This window comes from Chiloscyllium plagiosum, unplaced genomic scaffold (assembly GCF_037043375.1).
Source record: "Chiloscyllium plagiosum isolate Xiang-an unplaced genomic scaffold, Cpla_swu_hap1 HiC_scaffold_2, whole genome shotgun sequence".
In the NCBI taxonomy this organism is placed as follows: Eukaryota; Metazoa; Chordata; class Chondrichthyes; order Orectolobiformes; family Hemiscylliidae; genus Chiloscyllium; species Chiloscyllium plagiosum.
Window position 1 is genome coordinate 136,793,143 of NW_028270140.1, and position 18,258 is coordinate 136,811,400.

Sequence of the window (18,258 nt, forward strand, 5' to 3'; positions counted from 1 at the left end):
AGTTAGTGTTCAAGTATTCTGATGGGTAGTTTTCTACAAGTTTGCCCAATGTAATGTTTTTGGCAGTCTTTACATGGTTTTTAGGAGAAAGTGGTTTTTGTATATAATTGTTGGTTGTGGCTACGGGAACTTTTATACTCACTGATGAGTATCAAATCTGTGCTATAAAAATCTTTTACTCTATGAGTTAATGGATCTTTATTATATAATATTCAGAAAGTGAAGAGGATGCAGCACAGATTCACTGGGATACTGCCTGACATGAGAATACATATACAACAGAGAAAATTTACAGCTGACACGGCAAGTACTTAAAACTATGAACAGTGCACAGACAACGATATGATAATAAAATTGTGGACATTTTTCATAAGTAGTGGCTTGATAACCCATACTTCAAAATGGCATAGGAAATAAATGTGTGGAACGAAAACACACAATTATACAAACACATGAACAAAAAACAAAAGTAGGCCACTGGGCCCTTTGAGCCTGCTTTGCCATTTAATAAGACCATGGGCTGATCTGAATTTAACCTCAACATTACATATATTCAATAATCTTTCAGCCCTTGGTGTAAAGAATCTATATACCTCTGCCTTAAAAGTACTTAAACATTCTACACCCATTGCCTTTTGACAAAGGGGATTCCAAAGACACTCAACCCACAAAGAAAATATGTTTCCTCCACTCTGTTTTAAATGGGCGCCCCTGCATTTTTAATCTATGACCCCTAATTCTAGATTCTACCATAACAGTAAAATGTTTTCACCATCCACCCATCAAATTCAGTGCTAAAGTTCAGACATTTTGATAAGAAACTTGTGATTTACTTTCAGAGATTAAAACACCATATAAATTGATAAATAAAATTATAAAGACTATCTCAAAAATAAACAAAAAAATTAAGTTTATACATATTTACCTGACATCCACTGTGGAGTCAAAGAAGGAAATCAAATCATTGGTCAGCTGGATTTCTAAAACTGCTGCAGCTCCATCCTTGTGCCTTCTCTCAGATGAATTGATACACACTGAACCATGCATACCAAAATGTATCCTGTAATGGCATATGAATGACATTTTTACTTATTTCAAACTAAGGGCATGCCAGAATTTTCCTTGAATGCCCCTCTTGACAAACTCTCCAAAGTGAAAGACAAAATCAAATCAAAAACTTTTGGTTATCCTTAACCTATGTTCATATACTGGTGTCTGCATTAATGAAAAATTACTCAGGAAAATATTTTTTTTAAAAATAATGATACACTCACTTTGAAATAAACATTGAATTGATGAAAATTTTCAAATACGGATTAGTCTGCAAGTCTGCAGAGCCAGAGAACTGAGACAAAATTAGACATTGCAAGCAGATATCAGCAGGTCTGGGAGCATCCATAAGAAGCGTGCAGAGTTAACATTTCAAATCTGGTGACTCACCATCAGAACTGATAATAGATAGGAAAAGGCAGTATTCATGCTGACAAAGAGGTTTGGTGGGTAGGGTGCTGTGTGTAGGGGCCAAAGAGTTGTGGGGATAGTTTGCGAGAAACACCGTGCAAGATATGAAAGATGAGAGGTTGGGAGGATGTGGAGGGAGTTTGGGAGGCACAAGGAGTGGTGGTTGTTTCTTGACAGTAGACCTGAAGAGAAGAGAGGCTGAATAAATGATAATGACAGCTGAGATTAGGAAAGAATGGGTTGGCTGCACTGCATCATGTCATGACAGGGGCAGGTTGTGGGGGTGGGTAAAAAAACATAAAAAGACAGAATTATGGTTTAAAGTGATTGAACACTGCGTTGAGTTCTAGAGTCTACAAGGAAATGAGAATGTGTTCTTCAAGCTTTCGCTGAGAGTAACTGGAACACTACAGCAGCCCTGCGACAGAAATGTAGGAACACTGGTGTGTCGAAGTGGCAGGAAACTGGAAGTTTGAGATCATATCTATGGACAGAACGTAGATGTTCTCCAAAGCAATCACCCAGTCTGCATTTTGTCTCCCCAATATAGAGGAGACCATATTATGAACAGCAAATACAGTAAACTAGATTGAATAATGTGCAGATAAATCGCTGCTTCACCTGGAAGGTATGTCTGGGGCCTTGGATAGTGAGAATGAAGGAAATAAATTAGCAAGTAATACACCAAGACTCTTAAGATATCTTAGGGCTGTAATTTAGGAGAGGTGATAGCCTATTGGTATTAGCACAGGACTGATAGTTCAGAGACCCAGGTAATGTTCTGGGGACCAGGGTTCGAATTCCCCCCACAGCAGACGATGGAATTTTAATGCAATAAAAATCTGGAATTAAGAGTCAAATAATGACTATGATCCATTGCCGATTGTTGGAAAAACCCATCTGGTTCACTAATGTCCTTTAGGGAACCGCTATCCTCACCTTGTCTGACCTATATGTAACCACAGACCCACAACAATGCCGCTGACTCTTAACTGCCTTCTGGGCAATTAGAGATGAGCAATAAATGCTGCCTAGCCAGCAATTCCCGTGAATGAATTAAAAAAAACAGTAGACTATCAAGGTCTAGTGGAACAAGTCAGATATAAAGATCATGTAAATGTTGGAACTGGCATTGTTTGAGTTGGAGTTCAGTGTTTTGTTCACAAACGGTCAAGTTCTATTCTCAATACAAGCCAAAGTACTGACATGCAAACACATTCCAGATATCATTTATCCACAGCAGTTCTACTGTATGATTTTTGAAGTTAGCACTGAAGCTAAACTATGCCTTCAAAAAATGGTTTTCCCAATTTTTCTTCAATGATACAAGAACTGTTCTTACTGGCTCAATACATTATAAATAAAACACTGCAATTAATTTGATTCAGCAATAACTACATTCCACAAAGCAATGAGAAAGAGACTATACTTACTATTTGATCTCTATATTGATACATTGAGCAATATATTATGGATACAATGACTAAGTAATTAAACCATGCAATTCAATACATTGCAGCAATATTTTTAAACATTTTAAAAACCTGCAGCTCACTAAGATAACCCTCAGCACTTCCTAAGCACTTCTTATTTCAAAATTCTTGCGTGCATATTTATGACTGCTCCAACATAGGTGGTGATTAAGAGCAACAACCCAGGGCAGGGCTCTCAGTCAATACTTGTCCTTTTCAGAGGACTCAGCGGAGACATTATCATTGAATTCAGCCACGGAAAAGTTGAACTTGAATCTTACATTTCAGTGTCCAACATTTTTGCAGGATTATTACAATAAACAGAGTCTTTCAACAAGGGTGTACTTTATTCAGTTAAAAAAAAAGACAGACTACCTTAGCGTAGTTAGGCCAAAGAAAATGAAAAGTTCCTTGCCCAATGTCTTCACATCAGTGTAAACCTTTCCTTTGAGGAGTAGGATTCCATTCTGACAAGAAACAGATCCATTAATTTGAGTGATCTGGAGAAAGAATAAAAAAGTAAATCGCCAAGTTTATTTTTCAGTTCCAATAAAAGATCATTGATCTGAAACATAATCTTTTAACCTCTCTCGCTCATTTGCAGTTCTGAAGCAGAACATAACTAGGGCATTTACATTTTTATGTGCTTAAAGAGTTCAATCATTTAAATTAAGCAACTTAACTCTATCCCCATTTTAAAGTCATATATCTTAGGCATTTTAAAATGATATCTCAACTATAATTAGAAGTCAGAAGAAAATGTTAAGAGTACAGGAACTATGAGAGGCCATTCAGCCCTTCAAGCCTGTTCATGGTTTACTTGTACCTTAACTCATTGACTTGTACCTTTGAGTCCCTTTGCTAAACATAAATATACAAATCTCAGCTTAGAACAGGACATAGTCTGAGAATAAAGGGGTGCAAATTTAAGACTGAGATGAGGGAGTATTTCTTCTCTTGGCAGGCTGAAAGTCTTCTGAAATACTGCCACAGAGAGCTGTGGAAGGCAGAGTTCTCATGTACATTTAAGGCTGAGATAGATAGATTCTTCATCAGTAGGGGAATCAAGGATTATGGGGAAAACATATGAAAGTGGATATGAGAAACCTTAGGTCAGTCATGATCTTATTGAATGACAGAGCAGGCTCAAGGGACCAAATGGCCTACTCCTATTTCCATTTCTTATGGTCTTGGTGCTTTTGATTTTACTCATCCTCAAAAGGTTTTTAGGGGAAGTAACAGATTTCTCCTGACTTTCGTAAGTGAGTTATTTTGCTGACATGAATGCAGAACAGCCTGATTTTAATTGTTTTTATATGCCTATTCCTGGATATGGGCAGAGCTGACGAGGCCACCATTTACTGTCCATCCCCAAAAGCCCTTCAAAAGATGGTGGTGTCTTCTTGAAATCCACAGACAGACTGCTAAACATTTGCAGCTCAGGTGGCCATTCAACTCATTGCGTCCGCACCGGTCACAACAAAGATCCAACTACACTAATCCTGATTTCCAGCTCCTGGGCCATGTCCTTATAACTTTTCTGATCTAGTGTCACTGAAAGAACAGCACTACTGTTTGAAATCAGGATGGTAAGTAGCTTGGAGGGGAATTTACAGGTCAGATTCCATGCAACTGTTGTCCTTGTCCTTCACGGCGTTACAGATCACAAGTGTGGAAGGTGCTGTTGGGGGAGATTTAGTGCTGCAATATATCTTGCAGATAGAATGCGCAGTGGTGAAGGGAAGGAACGTAGAAGGTGGTGAATGGGGAGTCAATCAAAGGGGGTGCTTTGTCAAGCAATGTGTTGAGCTTATTATATTGTTGGAGCTGAACTCATGCAGGGAAGTGAATGATCTAAAAAGCACAAGTCTGAAATGTGATGGAATATGCCCAACGTGCCTGGACAAATGCAGCTCCAACAACCTTTATTGACTGTCACTGACTACAGTCTACCGCATGGACAGTGACGGTCAATAGAGACACCATCCCTGTATTGACAAACACTACATGTACTGCTACTATTTTGACAGACACTTTCCATACCTTCCCTTTATTGAGAGGAGGTGTTGGCCGAGCGGTATTATTGTTGGACTGTTATTCCAGAGACCAGATACGCCTATTCCACCCCTACACCGACAGTCCCTGTCCACACCGCCCCTACACGGACAGTCCCTGTCCACACAGCCCCTACACGGACAGTCCCTGTCCACACCGCCCCTACATTGACAGTCACTGTCCACACCGCCCCTACATTGACAGTCCCTGTCCACACCGCCCCTACATTGACAGTCACTGTCCACACCGCCCCTACATTGACAGTCACTGTCCACACCGCCCCTACATTGACAGTCACTGTCCACACCGCCCCTACATTGACACTGTCCACACCGCCTTTACATTGACAGTCCCTGTCCACACCGCCCCTACATTGACAGTCACTGTCCACACCGCCCCTACATTGACAGTCACTGTCCACACCGCCCCTACATTGACAGTCACTGTCCACACCGCCCCTACATTGACAGTCACTGTCCACACCGCCCCTACATTGACAGTCCCTGCCCACACCGCCTTTACATTGACAGTCCCTGTCCACACCGCCCCTACATTGACAGTCACTGTCCACACCGCCCCTACATTGACAGTCACTGTCCACACCGCCCCTACATTGACAGTCCCTGTCCACACCGCCCCTACATTGACAGTCCCTGTCCACACCGCCCCTACATTGACAGTCCCTGTCCACACCGCCCCTACATTGACAGTCACTGTCCACACCGCCCCTACATTGACAGTCACTGTCCACACCGCCCCTACATTGACAGTCCCTGTCCACACCGCCCCTACATTGGCAGTCCCTGTCCACACCGCCCCTACACGGACAGTCACTGTCCACACCGCCCCTACACGGACAGTCCCTGTCCACACCGCCCCTACACGGACAGTCCCTGTCCACACCGCCCCTACACGGACAGTCCCTGTCCACGCCGCCCCTACACGGACAGTCCCTGTCCACGCCGCCCCTACACGGACAGTCCCTGTCCACGCCGCCCCTACACGGACAGTCCCTGTCCACGCCGCCCCTACACGGACAGTCCCTGTCCACGCCGCCCCTACACGGACAGTCCCTGTCCACGCCGCCCCTACACGGACAGTCCCTGTCCACGCCGCCCCTACACGGACAGTCCCTGTCCACGCCGCCCCTACACGGACAGTCCCTGTCCACGCCGCCCCTACACGGACAGTCCCTGTCCACGCCGCCCCTACACGGACAGTCCCTGTCCACGCCGCCCCTACACGGACAGTCCCTGTCCACGCCGCCCCTACACGGACAGTCCCTGTCCACGCCGCCCCTACACGGACAGTCCCTGTCCACGCCGCCCCTACACGGACAGTCCCTGTCCACGCCGCCCCTACACGGACAGTCCCTGTCCACGCCGCCCCTACACGGACAGTCCCTGTCCACGCCGCCCCTACACGGACAGTCCCTGTCCACGCCGCCCCTACACGGACAGTCCCTGTCCACGCCGCCCCTACACGGACAGTCCCTGTCCACGCCGCCCCTACACGGACAGTCCCTGTCCACGCCACCCCTACATGGACAGTCCCTGTCCACGCCGCCCCTACACGGACAGTCCCTGTCCACGCCACCCCTACATGGACAGTCCCTGTCCACGCCGCCCCTACACGGACAGTCCCTGTCCACGCCACCCCTACATGGACAGTCCCTGTCCACGCCGCCCCTACACGGACAGTCCCTGTCCACGCCACCCCTACATGGACAGTCCCTGTCCACGCCGCCCCTACACGGACAGTCCCTGTCCACACCGCCCCTACATTGACACTGTCCACACCGCCCCTACATTGACAGTCACTGTCCACACCGCCCCTACATTGACACTGTCCACACCGCCCCTACATTGACACTGTCCACACCGCCCCTACATTGACAGTCCCTGTCCACACCGCCCCTACACGGACAGTCCCTGTCCACACCGCCCCTACTGTCAATGTAGGGGCGGGATGGACAGGGACTGTCAATGTAGGGGCGGTGTGGACAGGGACTGCCAATGTAGGGGCGGTGTGGACAGGGACTGCCAATGTAGGGGCGGTGTGGTTAGTGACTGTCAATGTAAGGGCGGTGTGGACAGTGTCAGTGTAGGGGTGGTGTGGACAGTCTCTGTCAATGTAGGGGCGGTGACAGTCCCGGTGCACACCGCCCCGACCTGGACAGTCCCTGTCCACGCCGCCCCTACATGGACAGTCCCTGTCCACGCCGCCCCTACATGGACAGTCCCTGTCCACGCCGCCCCTACATTGACAGTCCCTGTCCACACCGCCCCTACACGGACAGTCCCTGTCCACACCGCCCCTACACTGACAGTCCCTGTCCACACCGACCCTACTGTCAATGTAGGGGCGGGATGGACAGGGACTGTCAATGTAGGGGTGGTGTGGACAGGGACTGTCAATGTTGGGGCGGTGTGGACAGGGACTGTCAATGTTGGGGCGGTGTGGACAGGGACTGTCAATGTAGGGGCGGTGTGGACAGGGACTGTCAATGTAGGGGCGGTGTGGTTAGTGATTGTCAATGTAAGGGCGGTGTGGTTAGTGACTGTCAATGTAAGCGCGGTGTGGACAGTGTCAGTGTAGGGGTGGTGTGGACAGTCTCTGTCAATGTAGGGGCGGTGACAGTCCCGGTGCACACCGCCCCGACCTGGACAGTCCCTGTCCACGCCGCCCCTACATGGACAGTCCCTGTCCACGCCGCCCCTACATGGACAGTCCCTGTCCACGCCGCCCCTACATGGACAGTCCCTGTCCACGCCGCCCCTACATGGACAGTCCCTGTCCACGCCGCCCCTACATGGACAGTCCCTGTCCACGCCGCCCCTACATGGACACTGTCCACACCGCCCCTACATTGACAGTCACTGTCCACACCGCCCCTACACTGACACTGTCCACGCCGCCCCTACACTGACACTGTCCACGCCGCCCCTACACTGACACTGTCCACGCCGCCCCTACACTGACAGTCCCTGTCCACACCGCACCCAAAATTGAGTCACTGTCCACACCGCCCCTACATTGACAGTCACTGTCCACACCGCCCTCACATTGACAGTCACTGTCCACACCGCCCTCACATTGACAGTCACTGTCCACACCGCCCTCACATTGACAGTCACTGTCCACACCGCCCTCACATTGACAGTCACTGTCCACACCGCCCTCACATTGACAGTCACTGTCCACACCGCCCTCACATTGACAGTCACTGTCCACACCGCCCTCACATTGACAGTCACTGTCCACACCGCCCCTACATTGACAGTCACTGTCCACACCGCCCCTACATTGACAGTCACTGTCCACACCGCCCCTACATTGACAGTCACTGTCCACACCGCCCCTACATTGACAGTCACTGTCCACACCGCCCCTACATTGACAGTCACTGTCCACACCGCCCCTACATTGACAGTCACTGTCCACACCGCCCCTACATTGACAGTCACTGTCCACACCGCCCCTACATTGACAGTCCCTGTCCACACCACCCCTACATTGACAGCCACTATCCACACCGCCCCTACATTGACAGCCACTATCCACACCACCCCTACATTGACAGTCACTGTCCACACCCCAACATTGACAGTCACTGTCCACACCGCCCCTACATTGACAGTCACTGTCCACACCGCCCCTACATTGACAGTCCCTGTCCACACCGCCCTTACATTGACAGTCACTGTCCACACCGCCCCTACATTGACAGTCACTGTCCACACCGCCCTTACATTGACAGTCACTGTCCACACCGCCCTTACATTGACAGTCACTGTCCACACCGCCCCTACATTGACACTGTCCACACCGCCCCTACATTGACAGTCACTGTCCACACCGCCCTTACATTGACAGTCACTGTCCACACCGCCCTTACATTGACAGTCCCTGTCCACACCGCCCTTACATTGACAGTCCCTGTCCACACCGCCCCTACATTGACAGTCACTGTCCACACCGCCCCTACATTGACAGTCACTGTCCACACCGCCCCTACATTGACACTGTCCACACCGCCCCTACATTGACAGTCACTGTCCACACCGCCCCTACATTGACAGTCCCTGTCCATCCTGCCCCTACATTGACAGTCCCTGTCCACACCGCCCCTACATTGACAGTCCCTGTCCACCCTGCCCCTACATTGACAGTCCCTGTCCACACCGCCCCTACATTGACAGTCCCTGTCCACACCGCCCCTACATTGACAGTCCCTGTCCACACCGCCCCTACATTGACAGTCACTGTCCACACCGCCCCTACATTGACAGTCACTGTCCACACCGCCCCTACATTGACAGTCACTGTCCACACCGCCCCTACATTGACAGTCCCTGTCCACACCGCCCCTACATTGACAGTCACTGTCCACACCGCCCCTACATTGACAGTCACTGTCCACACCGCCCCTACATTGACAGTCACTGTCCACACCGCCCCTACATTGACAGTCACTGTCCACACCGCCCCTACATTGACAGTCCCTGTCCACACCGCCCCTACATTGACAGTCCCTGTCCACACCGCCCCTACATTGACAGTCCCTGTCCACACCGCCCCTACATTGACAGTCACTGTCCACACCGCCCCTACATTGACAGTCCCTGTCCACACCGCCCCTACATTGACAGTTACTATTTAAATTGCTTTTATATTGACAGAGTTGAAACTTTATTGCTGGAACAGCACAGCAGGTCAGGCAGCATTCAGGGAACAGGAGATTCGACGTTTCGGGCACAGGCCCTCCTGGATGCTGCCTGACCTGCTGTGCTGTTCCAGCAATAAAGTTTCAACTTTGATCTCCAGCATCTGCAGACCTCACTTTCTCCCTTTATATTGACAGAGTCTATTGTGATATCCTCCATCCCTGCCACTCACCACGCTCCCTCTCAGCTCCACTACCCGCTGCCCTTGCTTCACTCGGCTCCTGATCTTCTCCCCATTTAAGGTACAACCAGGGCCTTCCACCATGTCCAACGAGATCAGTGAACAACAGGAACCAGCAGCGAGACAGAGAGAAGGAACCCGCCAAAACCAGTTAAACCGGGCAGCCGGCATCGAGCATGCGCCCAGCGATCAGTCCACACAGCGGCCGGCACAGAGCATGCGCCTCAGCGAAGTAACGTGACCGGATTAAGGACGGGGCATGCGTCTCAGGTATTACCATGAGAACCACTGCCGGTAAGGCGCATGCGCGTGTGCGAAACATTTGACCCGTTGCAGCAATGGGCATGCGCAGTGAAAAACCCGCCGAAACAGTCAAACGTGGGGTGGACTGCGTCTGCGCAAGTTACGTGTGGGTCACTTTGATTTTATTGTGGACCTGTTGCTGCAGGTAACTGAAGCTGAGTCCATTACAAAAGAGTTTTTATTGACCACTTAAGTGAAACAAGGAACTGCGGATGCTGGAAACCTGAAACAGAATCATAAATTGCTGTTTTTGGTCCTGGATGTGAAGTGCCCCTTTGAGGTAGTATCAGTTTTCAGCACCTTTCTGATCTGCCTCTGCCTTCACATACTGCCCTGTCCTCATCTTACCTCTGCCTTTCTGCCCCACAACAATATTGCTATCAGCCCACCTCACACTCAACCCCCACATACCCCCTTATTCTGTCTGCATCTTACATGTGGCGTAGACATTCTCACTCAGGAGTGGCAGGAGGCTGGGAGTACACAGCAAGCCAGGCACCGTCAGGAGATGGAGAAGTTGATGTTTTGGGTGTAACCCTTCTTCAGGACTCCAGCATCTGCAATTTCTTTTTGTCTCTAAGTAGCCTGACTGGAACAGGAAACCTGCAGAAAGGATTTTAAGCATGTCCAGTAATTATTATCTGCAAGATGTAAGAAGCATCTAGCTCCAGCAGTGGCATAATGATGAAGTCATTGGAATAGCATTCCATTGTCCTCGGATACAGACGTGGGTTTGAACCCCACAATGGCAGATACTGAAATTTGAATTCCACAAAAACCTGATTCCTCCTCCCCCCTCATTATTCCCAGTCCTAACCTTCCAACTCGGCACCACCCTCTTGACCTGTCCATCACCCTTCCCATCCATCTGCTCCACCCTCCTCTCCTACCTATCACCTTCTCCCCAACCTAATGCATTCTTAGCTCGCTCCCCCTGAACCCCAAGCCCTCCCATTTATCTCTCAACTTCCCTGGCCCACAAGTCTCATTCCTGATGAAGGGCTTATGCCCAAAACTTTGACTCTCCTGCTCCTTGGATGCTGCCTGACCTGTTGTGCTTTTCCGGCATCATACTCTCAACTTAAAACAAAAACTGTCTCGTGGTGATCATTGTGATAAATAGTGTAAGTACCCATCAAATGCCCTTTAAGGAGTCTAATCTGCTGTTCTTACACGGTTTGCCCTATACATGACTTCAGACCCACACAATGTGATTGAATCTTAACTGACTAATAAAATGAGCCAGCAAAGGCCATTGGGATGGGCAACAAATGGTGGCAAGCCCCCATAAATTAATAAAAAATTCCTCATGTTGAAGTCTTATCCCTGAAACTAGGGTTACATTTTGCTGCACTATTTCCAGGACTTGAAATGGCTCTTGTGTTTGTTTGTAATGAGGTGGTATAATCACATAACATGATATGTATGGATGCATGTGGATGTCTTTGGAAGTTTTAAAAGTTATACGAATGTATTTGCTTGCATTGAATTATTACTCAAGCAAAACACAAGAGAATTCAGATTAAGAAATAGAGTTGAGTTGACCTTTGCTCACTCTGGGATATGAGTCTGCCTATCAATTTAGTTAAATCAACATACAAAACAAATTATCATTTGTAATTCAGTATGGTGTATGCCAAATAAATGTACTTTATCAGTTCAGGTTATTGCAATAGATGGGTCAGACCTAACATTTGGGTATGTGTCCTTCAACTCACACTGAACCCAAACTCAGATTTTCAGTGACATTTTTTCCAGTAATCTATTTCTCATTAGAGTTGTTTATTCAATTTTTTAATTCACTTCTCATAATGCTTTAATGATAATTTGGCTTCTACTCACTTGATCCTGTTCTGTATCATTTTGTTTTTGACAGCTCTGGTGGAATAGTGCTTCTATTGACTATATTTTATTATTTAATTGAACAACTTAACTAGTTTTTGTGACTTCTGTGCTGAACAGAGGAGAGAACATCAGTGCAAGGGAATAGGTAAAATTTGGATGTAGTGTGCAATGTATTGCTTAAACTTAGAGGAATGGTGTCAGTTTTGCTCACCTCCAGCGTAACTGCAATATTCATTTTTCCAAGGCTAACCAAGCTTACGGTCTCCTCTTTCTCTCTTAATAACTGCTTAGTTTTGGGGCAAAATGCATGCATTACAACAGGCTTCTGGAGCAAGTGGGACTCGAACCTAGGCCTCGTGGACCAGAGATAGCAACACCACCATGCCATATTGAAATCTACAAGGTTCTTTGGGGACCTGATAGGAAGAAGTTGTTTTCCCTTGGAGTGTCTTGGACAAGAGGGCATTACCTCAAAATAAGAGATGGCGCAGAATCAGATGTTGTCGAATTTGTGTAATTCTTAATCACAGAAGGCTTTCAAGACTGGGTTGTTAAGTGTATTCAACGCTGAGATAAGCAGTGTTTTAATCAGTAAGGGAATCAAGAGTTATGGGGAAAAAGCAGGAGAGTGGAGCTGATAATTATCAGATCAATCATGATTTGATTGATTGGCTGAGCAGACTTGATGGGATGAATGGCCTACTTCTGTTCCTATGTTTTCTACTCTTATTTCTAGTTTTGTAGTAATAAGCAATTTCTTTAAAATTTTAGAGAGCATTGATAGCTATCTGTAAGCTTTGCAGATTTCTTCTTAACAAAGTTTCCTTTAGTTATGTTGCTATTGTCCCAGCTGTTGTTACAATTGAACAAGTCAGGTCTCAGAATGAAATCTGGCCTGAGATCATATTTTGATTTGTTTACTTTTAAAAGTGTAACTTTATGGTCTTTCGCTGAAACATTGCTTCATCAATGATTTTACCTCCATAATAAGGTTAGAATTCGAGATGTTTGTCAATGATTGCATAATATCGAATGCAACAGTAATTTATTGTCAGTTGTATTTTTAATATTTTTTGTAAAAATATACTGTGAAAAGTGTTTAAATAGCAGTACTGCAGCACCATTTTAATAATATTACATATGTTAAAGAAAACGAAACAATTAAGACAAAATCCATCTTGGCCCCAGGGCTGCTGAGGTTCAGGAAACCCAACATTGCAGCATCAACAAGGAATCCCAAGCCACTGCCAGAAATCAACGCCAAGGATGCCAAAAGCCACCGTAAGGAATCCTGGGCCAGACCCACTCTGACACCAAATAAGCTGCTGCAAGGAATCCCAGGCCAGGCTGGACCCTCCATGCTGCCGAAGATGCTGCAGAAGCCACTATAAGGAATCCTGGGCCATTGCAATCCCTGATCCAGATCCACCTCATCACCGAAGCAATCTACCACATCATAGGACTCACCAGGACACGATTGCAATGGCCACAAGGTACACCTGGATCCGCACTGCATTCTCCACAGCAGCAGCCTCATAATACCCCCTGTTTAACTTGCTGCTGACGTTTGTATATCCAAATCATTGGAGTTTAAATTTGTCCAAGAACTTTATAGAATACTCTAATCATAAATTTTATCAGCTTACAGGACATAAAATAATAATTGGTAACCGAAAATAATATGTTTCTGTGCAGTGTTTGTAGTTTAGAATCCCTTGTTCAGCAACCCAGCGTTCAGCATTGTTCATGACTCATACTGAAACAGTCCAGGGTTCAAATGTTGCAGGGTCTGGACAATATTTGGGTTTGGGCTGATAAGTGGCAGGTATCATCCACACCACACAAATGCCAGGCAATGACCATCTCCAATAACAGACAATCTAATCACCACCCCTTGACATTCAATGGTGTTAGCATCACTGAATCCCTCAGTACCAACATCCTGGGTGATACCATTGACCAGTAACTCAACTGGACTCGCCGCATGAACGTGGCTACAAGAGCATGTCAGAGGCTAGAAATACTGCAGCGACTGACTCTACAAAGCCTGTCCACCATCTAAAGGCACATGTCAGGCGTAAGATGGAATACCCCTCACATGCCTGAATGGGTGTTGCTTCAACAACACTCTCAGAGCTTGACACCATACAGAACAAAACAGCTCACTTGAATGGCACCGTATCCACAAGGTTTTAGTCCCTCCACCACTAAGGGTCAGTAGTGGCACTGTTCACTATTGCAAGATGCACTGTGGAAATTCACAAAAGATCCTTAAATAGCATCTTCCAACCCACAACCTCTTTCATCCTGAAGGACAAGGACAGCAGATACATGGGAACTCCACCACCAGCTGCAAGCTCCTTTCCAAGCCACTCGCCTTCCTGACGTGGAAATATATCACCATTCGTTCAATGTCATTGGGTCAAGATCTTGGAATTTCATTTCTAACATCTTTGTGGGTCTGTCTACATGGACTGCAGTGGTTCAAGAAAGCAGCTCATCACCACCACCTTCTCAAGGGCAACCAGGGACAGGCAAGTCAATGATGCCCACATCCCACAAGTTAATAAAACAAAACTCACTGAATACAATTTTTTAACTTCCAGATGAGGTGTGTTTGTTTAAAGTTTTGCAGATTATTAAAAGACTGAGAATGTTTAAGCTCTCAGTTGTGTGCGTATTTAAGGGGAAAAGCTTCACAGCTCACAAGACCATAACTGAGATAAAACAGCTAAGTCAGCATTATGTAATCATTGGTAACATCTCCACTTCTGACCTTATAATGGAGGGGAGGTTGTTGATGAAGCTGCAGAAGATGGTTCATCTGAGGATACTACTCTGAGGAATTTCTGCAGATGTGGCCTGGAGCTGAGATGACTGATCTCCAGTAACCACAGCCATCTTCCTGGTGCAGGTTTGACTCCAACTAGTGGAGAGTTTTCCTGCTGATAACCGTTGATTCCAGTTTTGCTTGGTTTCTTGATGCCACGTTCGGTTGACTGTAGCCTTGATTTGAAGAGCTATTTCTCTCATTTCACCTCTGGTATCCAGTGTACTTAATCGGCTCGGTTAGATTTATCCCGTGTTTTGTGTACAGGACACACAAAGGCAATTTTCCACATTGCCAGGTCGGTGCCTATGTTGTAACTACTGGAAGAACTTGGTTGGGAGTTTGGCAAGTTCTGGAGCACACGTCTTCAGTACTATTGCAGGAATGTTGTCGGGCCTGTGATATCTACAGTATCTGGAGCCTCTAACCATTTCTTGATATCATGTACAATGAATTGAATTGCCTCAAGACTGAGGATCACTGGTGAAGGCTGAGATGAATCATCCACTTTGCACTTCTGACTGAAGATTGCTGGAAATGCTTCAGACTTTTGCATTTATGCGTTAGGCTTTTTCATTATTGAGAATGAGGATATTTGTGGAATTTCCTTCTCCATTGAGTTGTTTAATTCTCCACCACCATTCGTGACTGCAGAGTCAGAGTCATACAGCACAGAAAAGGCCTTTCAGCCTATTAAGTCCACACTGATAATAACTATCACTAAAAGCGTGCTAATTCGAATTTCCTCCACTTGTCCATATCCTTTAATATTATGATATTTCAAATTCTTATGCAAATATTTTTTTAAAGCTGGTTAAGTTTCCAGCCTCTGATACCTTCGCAACCAGTGCATTCCAGATTCCCAGCATCCTGTGAGTGAAAAAGATTTTCTCAATTTTCCTGTGAATTTCCTGTCCTTTACCCTTAAACAATGCCTCCTCCTGATTGAACGTCAACCAAGGGGAATGGCTGTTCCCTACTCACCTTGTCCATTCCCTTCATAATTTTACACACCTCAAACACGTGCCTTCCTCAGCTTTCTGTGCTTAAAAGAAAATGATCCAAGCCTATCACGTCTCTCCTTATAGTTCAATTGCTCCATCCCTGGCAACATCCTGGTGAACCTCCTCTATACCCCTCCAGTGCTATCACATTTTTCCTGTAGTGAGGTTACCAGATCTGCACATAATACTTCAGCTGTGGCCTAACAAGCTAACTGTATAACTGTGACATTGTGTTTTCTTCTTGCCATGACTGATGAAAGCAAGTACCCAATTTAATTTGAGAACGTTCAATCGGAATCATCTGAACTTGGTTCTTCACTCTGTGTTGTACCATGTTCTCTTTTTATTTTCCTTCCCTATCAAAATAATATCTGAGCATAATCACATGACACACTCTGTGAGTTTTCCTTCTATCTGGCATTCTTATCAAATAATTCACCTCACTCAATTTCCTTTTCATTTATTAAGACACACTTAACCTTGCTTTGAAAGGTTTACTTACCATTGGTAATAATACTAACACTTCATCTCCCCTAGCAAAGTTATGAATTTTTGATTTCTCATCTACTTCCTGTTTCATTACATGCTGCGCTACTTTCAAATGCTGTCTAGCCAACTCCCCCACCCAACTTAATCTTTCCTTAAAATTTGAAACGTAGTCCAAATATGGGCGGCACGGTGGCACAGTGGTTAGCACTGCTGTCTCACAGCGCCAGAGACCCGGGTTCAATTCCCGCCTCAGGCAACTGTCAGTGTGGAGTTTGCACATTCTCCCCGTGTCTGCGTGGGTTTCCTCCGGGTGCTCCGGTTTCCTTCCACAGTCCAAAGATGTGCAGGTCAGGTGAATTGGCCATGCTAAATTGCCCGGAGTGTTAGGTAAGGGGTAAATGGAGGGGTATGGGTGGGTTGCGCTTCGGTGGGTTGGACTTGTTGGGCCGAAGGGCCTGTTTCCACACTGTAAAATAATCTAATCTAATCTAAACAAAAATCTAAAAATATGTGGTCTCTGAACTTTGTCTTAACAATTTTTTACTTAACTAATTTCAATGGTCCTCAGCTCAGGCCTGAAAACTAATTCAAATGGACTGACTTTAGTTGATTAATTTGATGCATCTCTAATTGCAAAAAGTGCAAGTGGAATTCCATTATCCCATTCCTCTGGATAGTCTTGATGAGAAGCCCTCAACATGGCCTTTGTGGTTTGATGCCACTGTTCTAGATGGTATGCAGTTAATTTAAATTGTTCTTTTCCTAAGCAATCCATAACTTCCTTAAACAATTTTGATGTAAAACTTGACTTTGAACTAATAGTATTTCTGTGTGTAGCTGGTATTTAATTTTTTAAAAATTGAGTAGCTCTTTTACAATCCTCTGAGCTGTGATGGTTTGTAATGAAATGGCCTCCAGAAATCTAGCAGACACATCCATTTTGGTCAACAAATATTGATTCCCATTTTTTTTGTTTTAGGGAGGGGTCCAACACAATCATTTAATACTCTTCAAAAAGGTGTCTCAAATGCTGGAATAGTTGCAGGTAGTTGTTCTGTAACGTGATGGTTGCGTTCTTGTGCAACCCTTCATTATAGAAAAATCGCACTTTAGAATCAGCGCTTAAAGTATTGGCGATGTAATCATGTTACAGCCGGCGCATGCTTTAAAAGTTTGCGCTGTTGAAACAATGTCTCCAATTTGTCAACCGTGTTACAACAAATCCGCATTAATGAAGTGGGTGTTATAGCAGAATGACCTGTATTAAGGATGCTTGTGTTTATCACTGCCTGAGGTTTTCCTGTTATCTGACAAGTGTGATATATCTGGCAAAGTTCAACTGCGTCTGTACACAGTCCAGGCCCAAAAGATGTTTTTGTATTTTGGCTTGAGTTTTCCTTATTCCCAAATGACCTCTTAATGGCACTGATGAAGTTTGAGAACCCCAAAAGTAAAAAAAAAAAAATTCTAGTTTACTGGCTTATCATAGTGTTTTGGAGTATTGGCAACTCAGTAGTTAAAGATCCCCTATTAGAGTGACTCACTATATGTTTGATTGTGTACCTGTCCTTTGATAGGCTGAGACCGGAAATCACAGTGGATGTCTGGCTACCTCCAAACTGTCAAAATCATGTGGAGCCGTAAGTGTGTATTTTGTTCCCAGCCCCGGACAAAGACATTTGTTTCCCTGACTAAGACTCTCAGCCCTGATTATAAATCTTATTAACTGCCTCCTGTTCCTATTAACACACCTCCTTGCCTATGAACAAGGGTATGTGAAGACCAACAATGAGGACAATACTAAATCCTAATATCCACCTCCTTTCTTATTATCATACAATTGTGAATAATACAATAACAAGCTCCTGTGGACAATTTGAAATCTGTCACA

General features: G+C 45.8%; 1 protein-coding gene across 2 annotated transcripts in view; it reads right to left on the minus strand.

Moving 5' to 3' along the window:
- Positions 1–10,059, minus strand: part of neil3 (nei-like DNA glycosylase 3) — a 43,785-nt gene extending 33,726 nt beyond the window's left edge. Inside the window, exons 1-3 of one of the 2 annotated variants that reach the window (XM_043704855.2) lie at positions 9,888–10,056; positions 3,309–3,433; positions 926–1,060 (exon numbers count right to left, since the gene is read on the minus strand). In XM_043704855.2, coding sequence (XP_043560790.2) covers positions 926–1,060; positions 3,309–3,433; positions 9,888–9,980 — 353 coding nt within the window. In that variant the 5' untranslated portion in view covers positions 9,981–10,056. Of the gene's footprint in view, positions 1–925; positions 1,061–3,308; positions 3,434–9,887 lie in introns of both variants that reach the window. The other variant, XM_087973765.1, reaches the window with a different exon arrangement.
- Between the last annotated feature and the right edge of the window lie 8,199 nt (positions 10,060–18,258).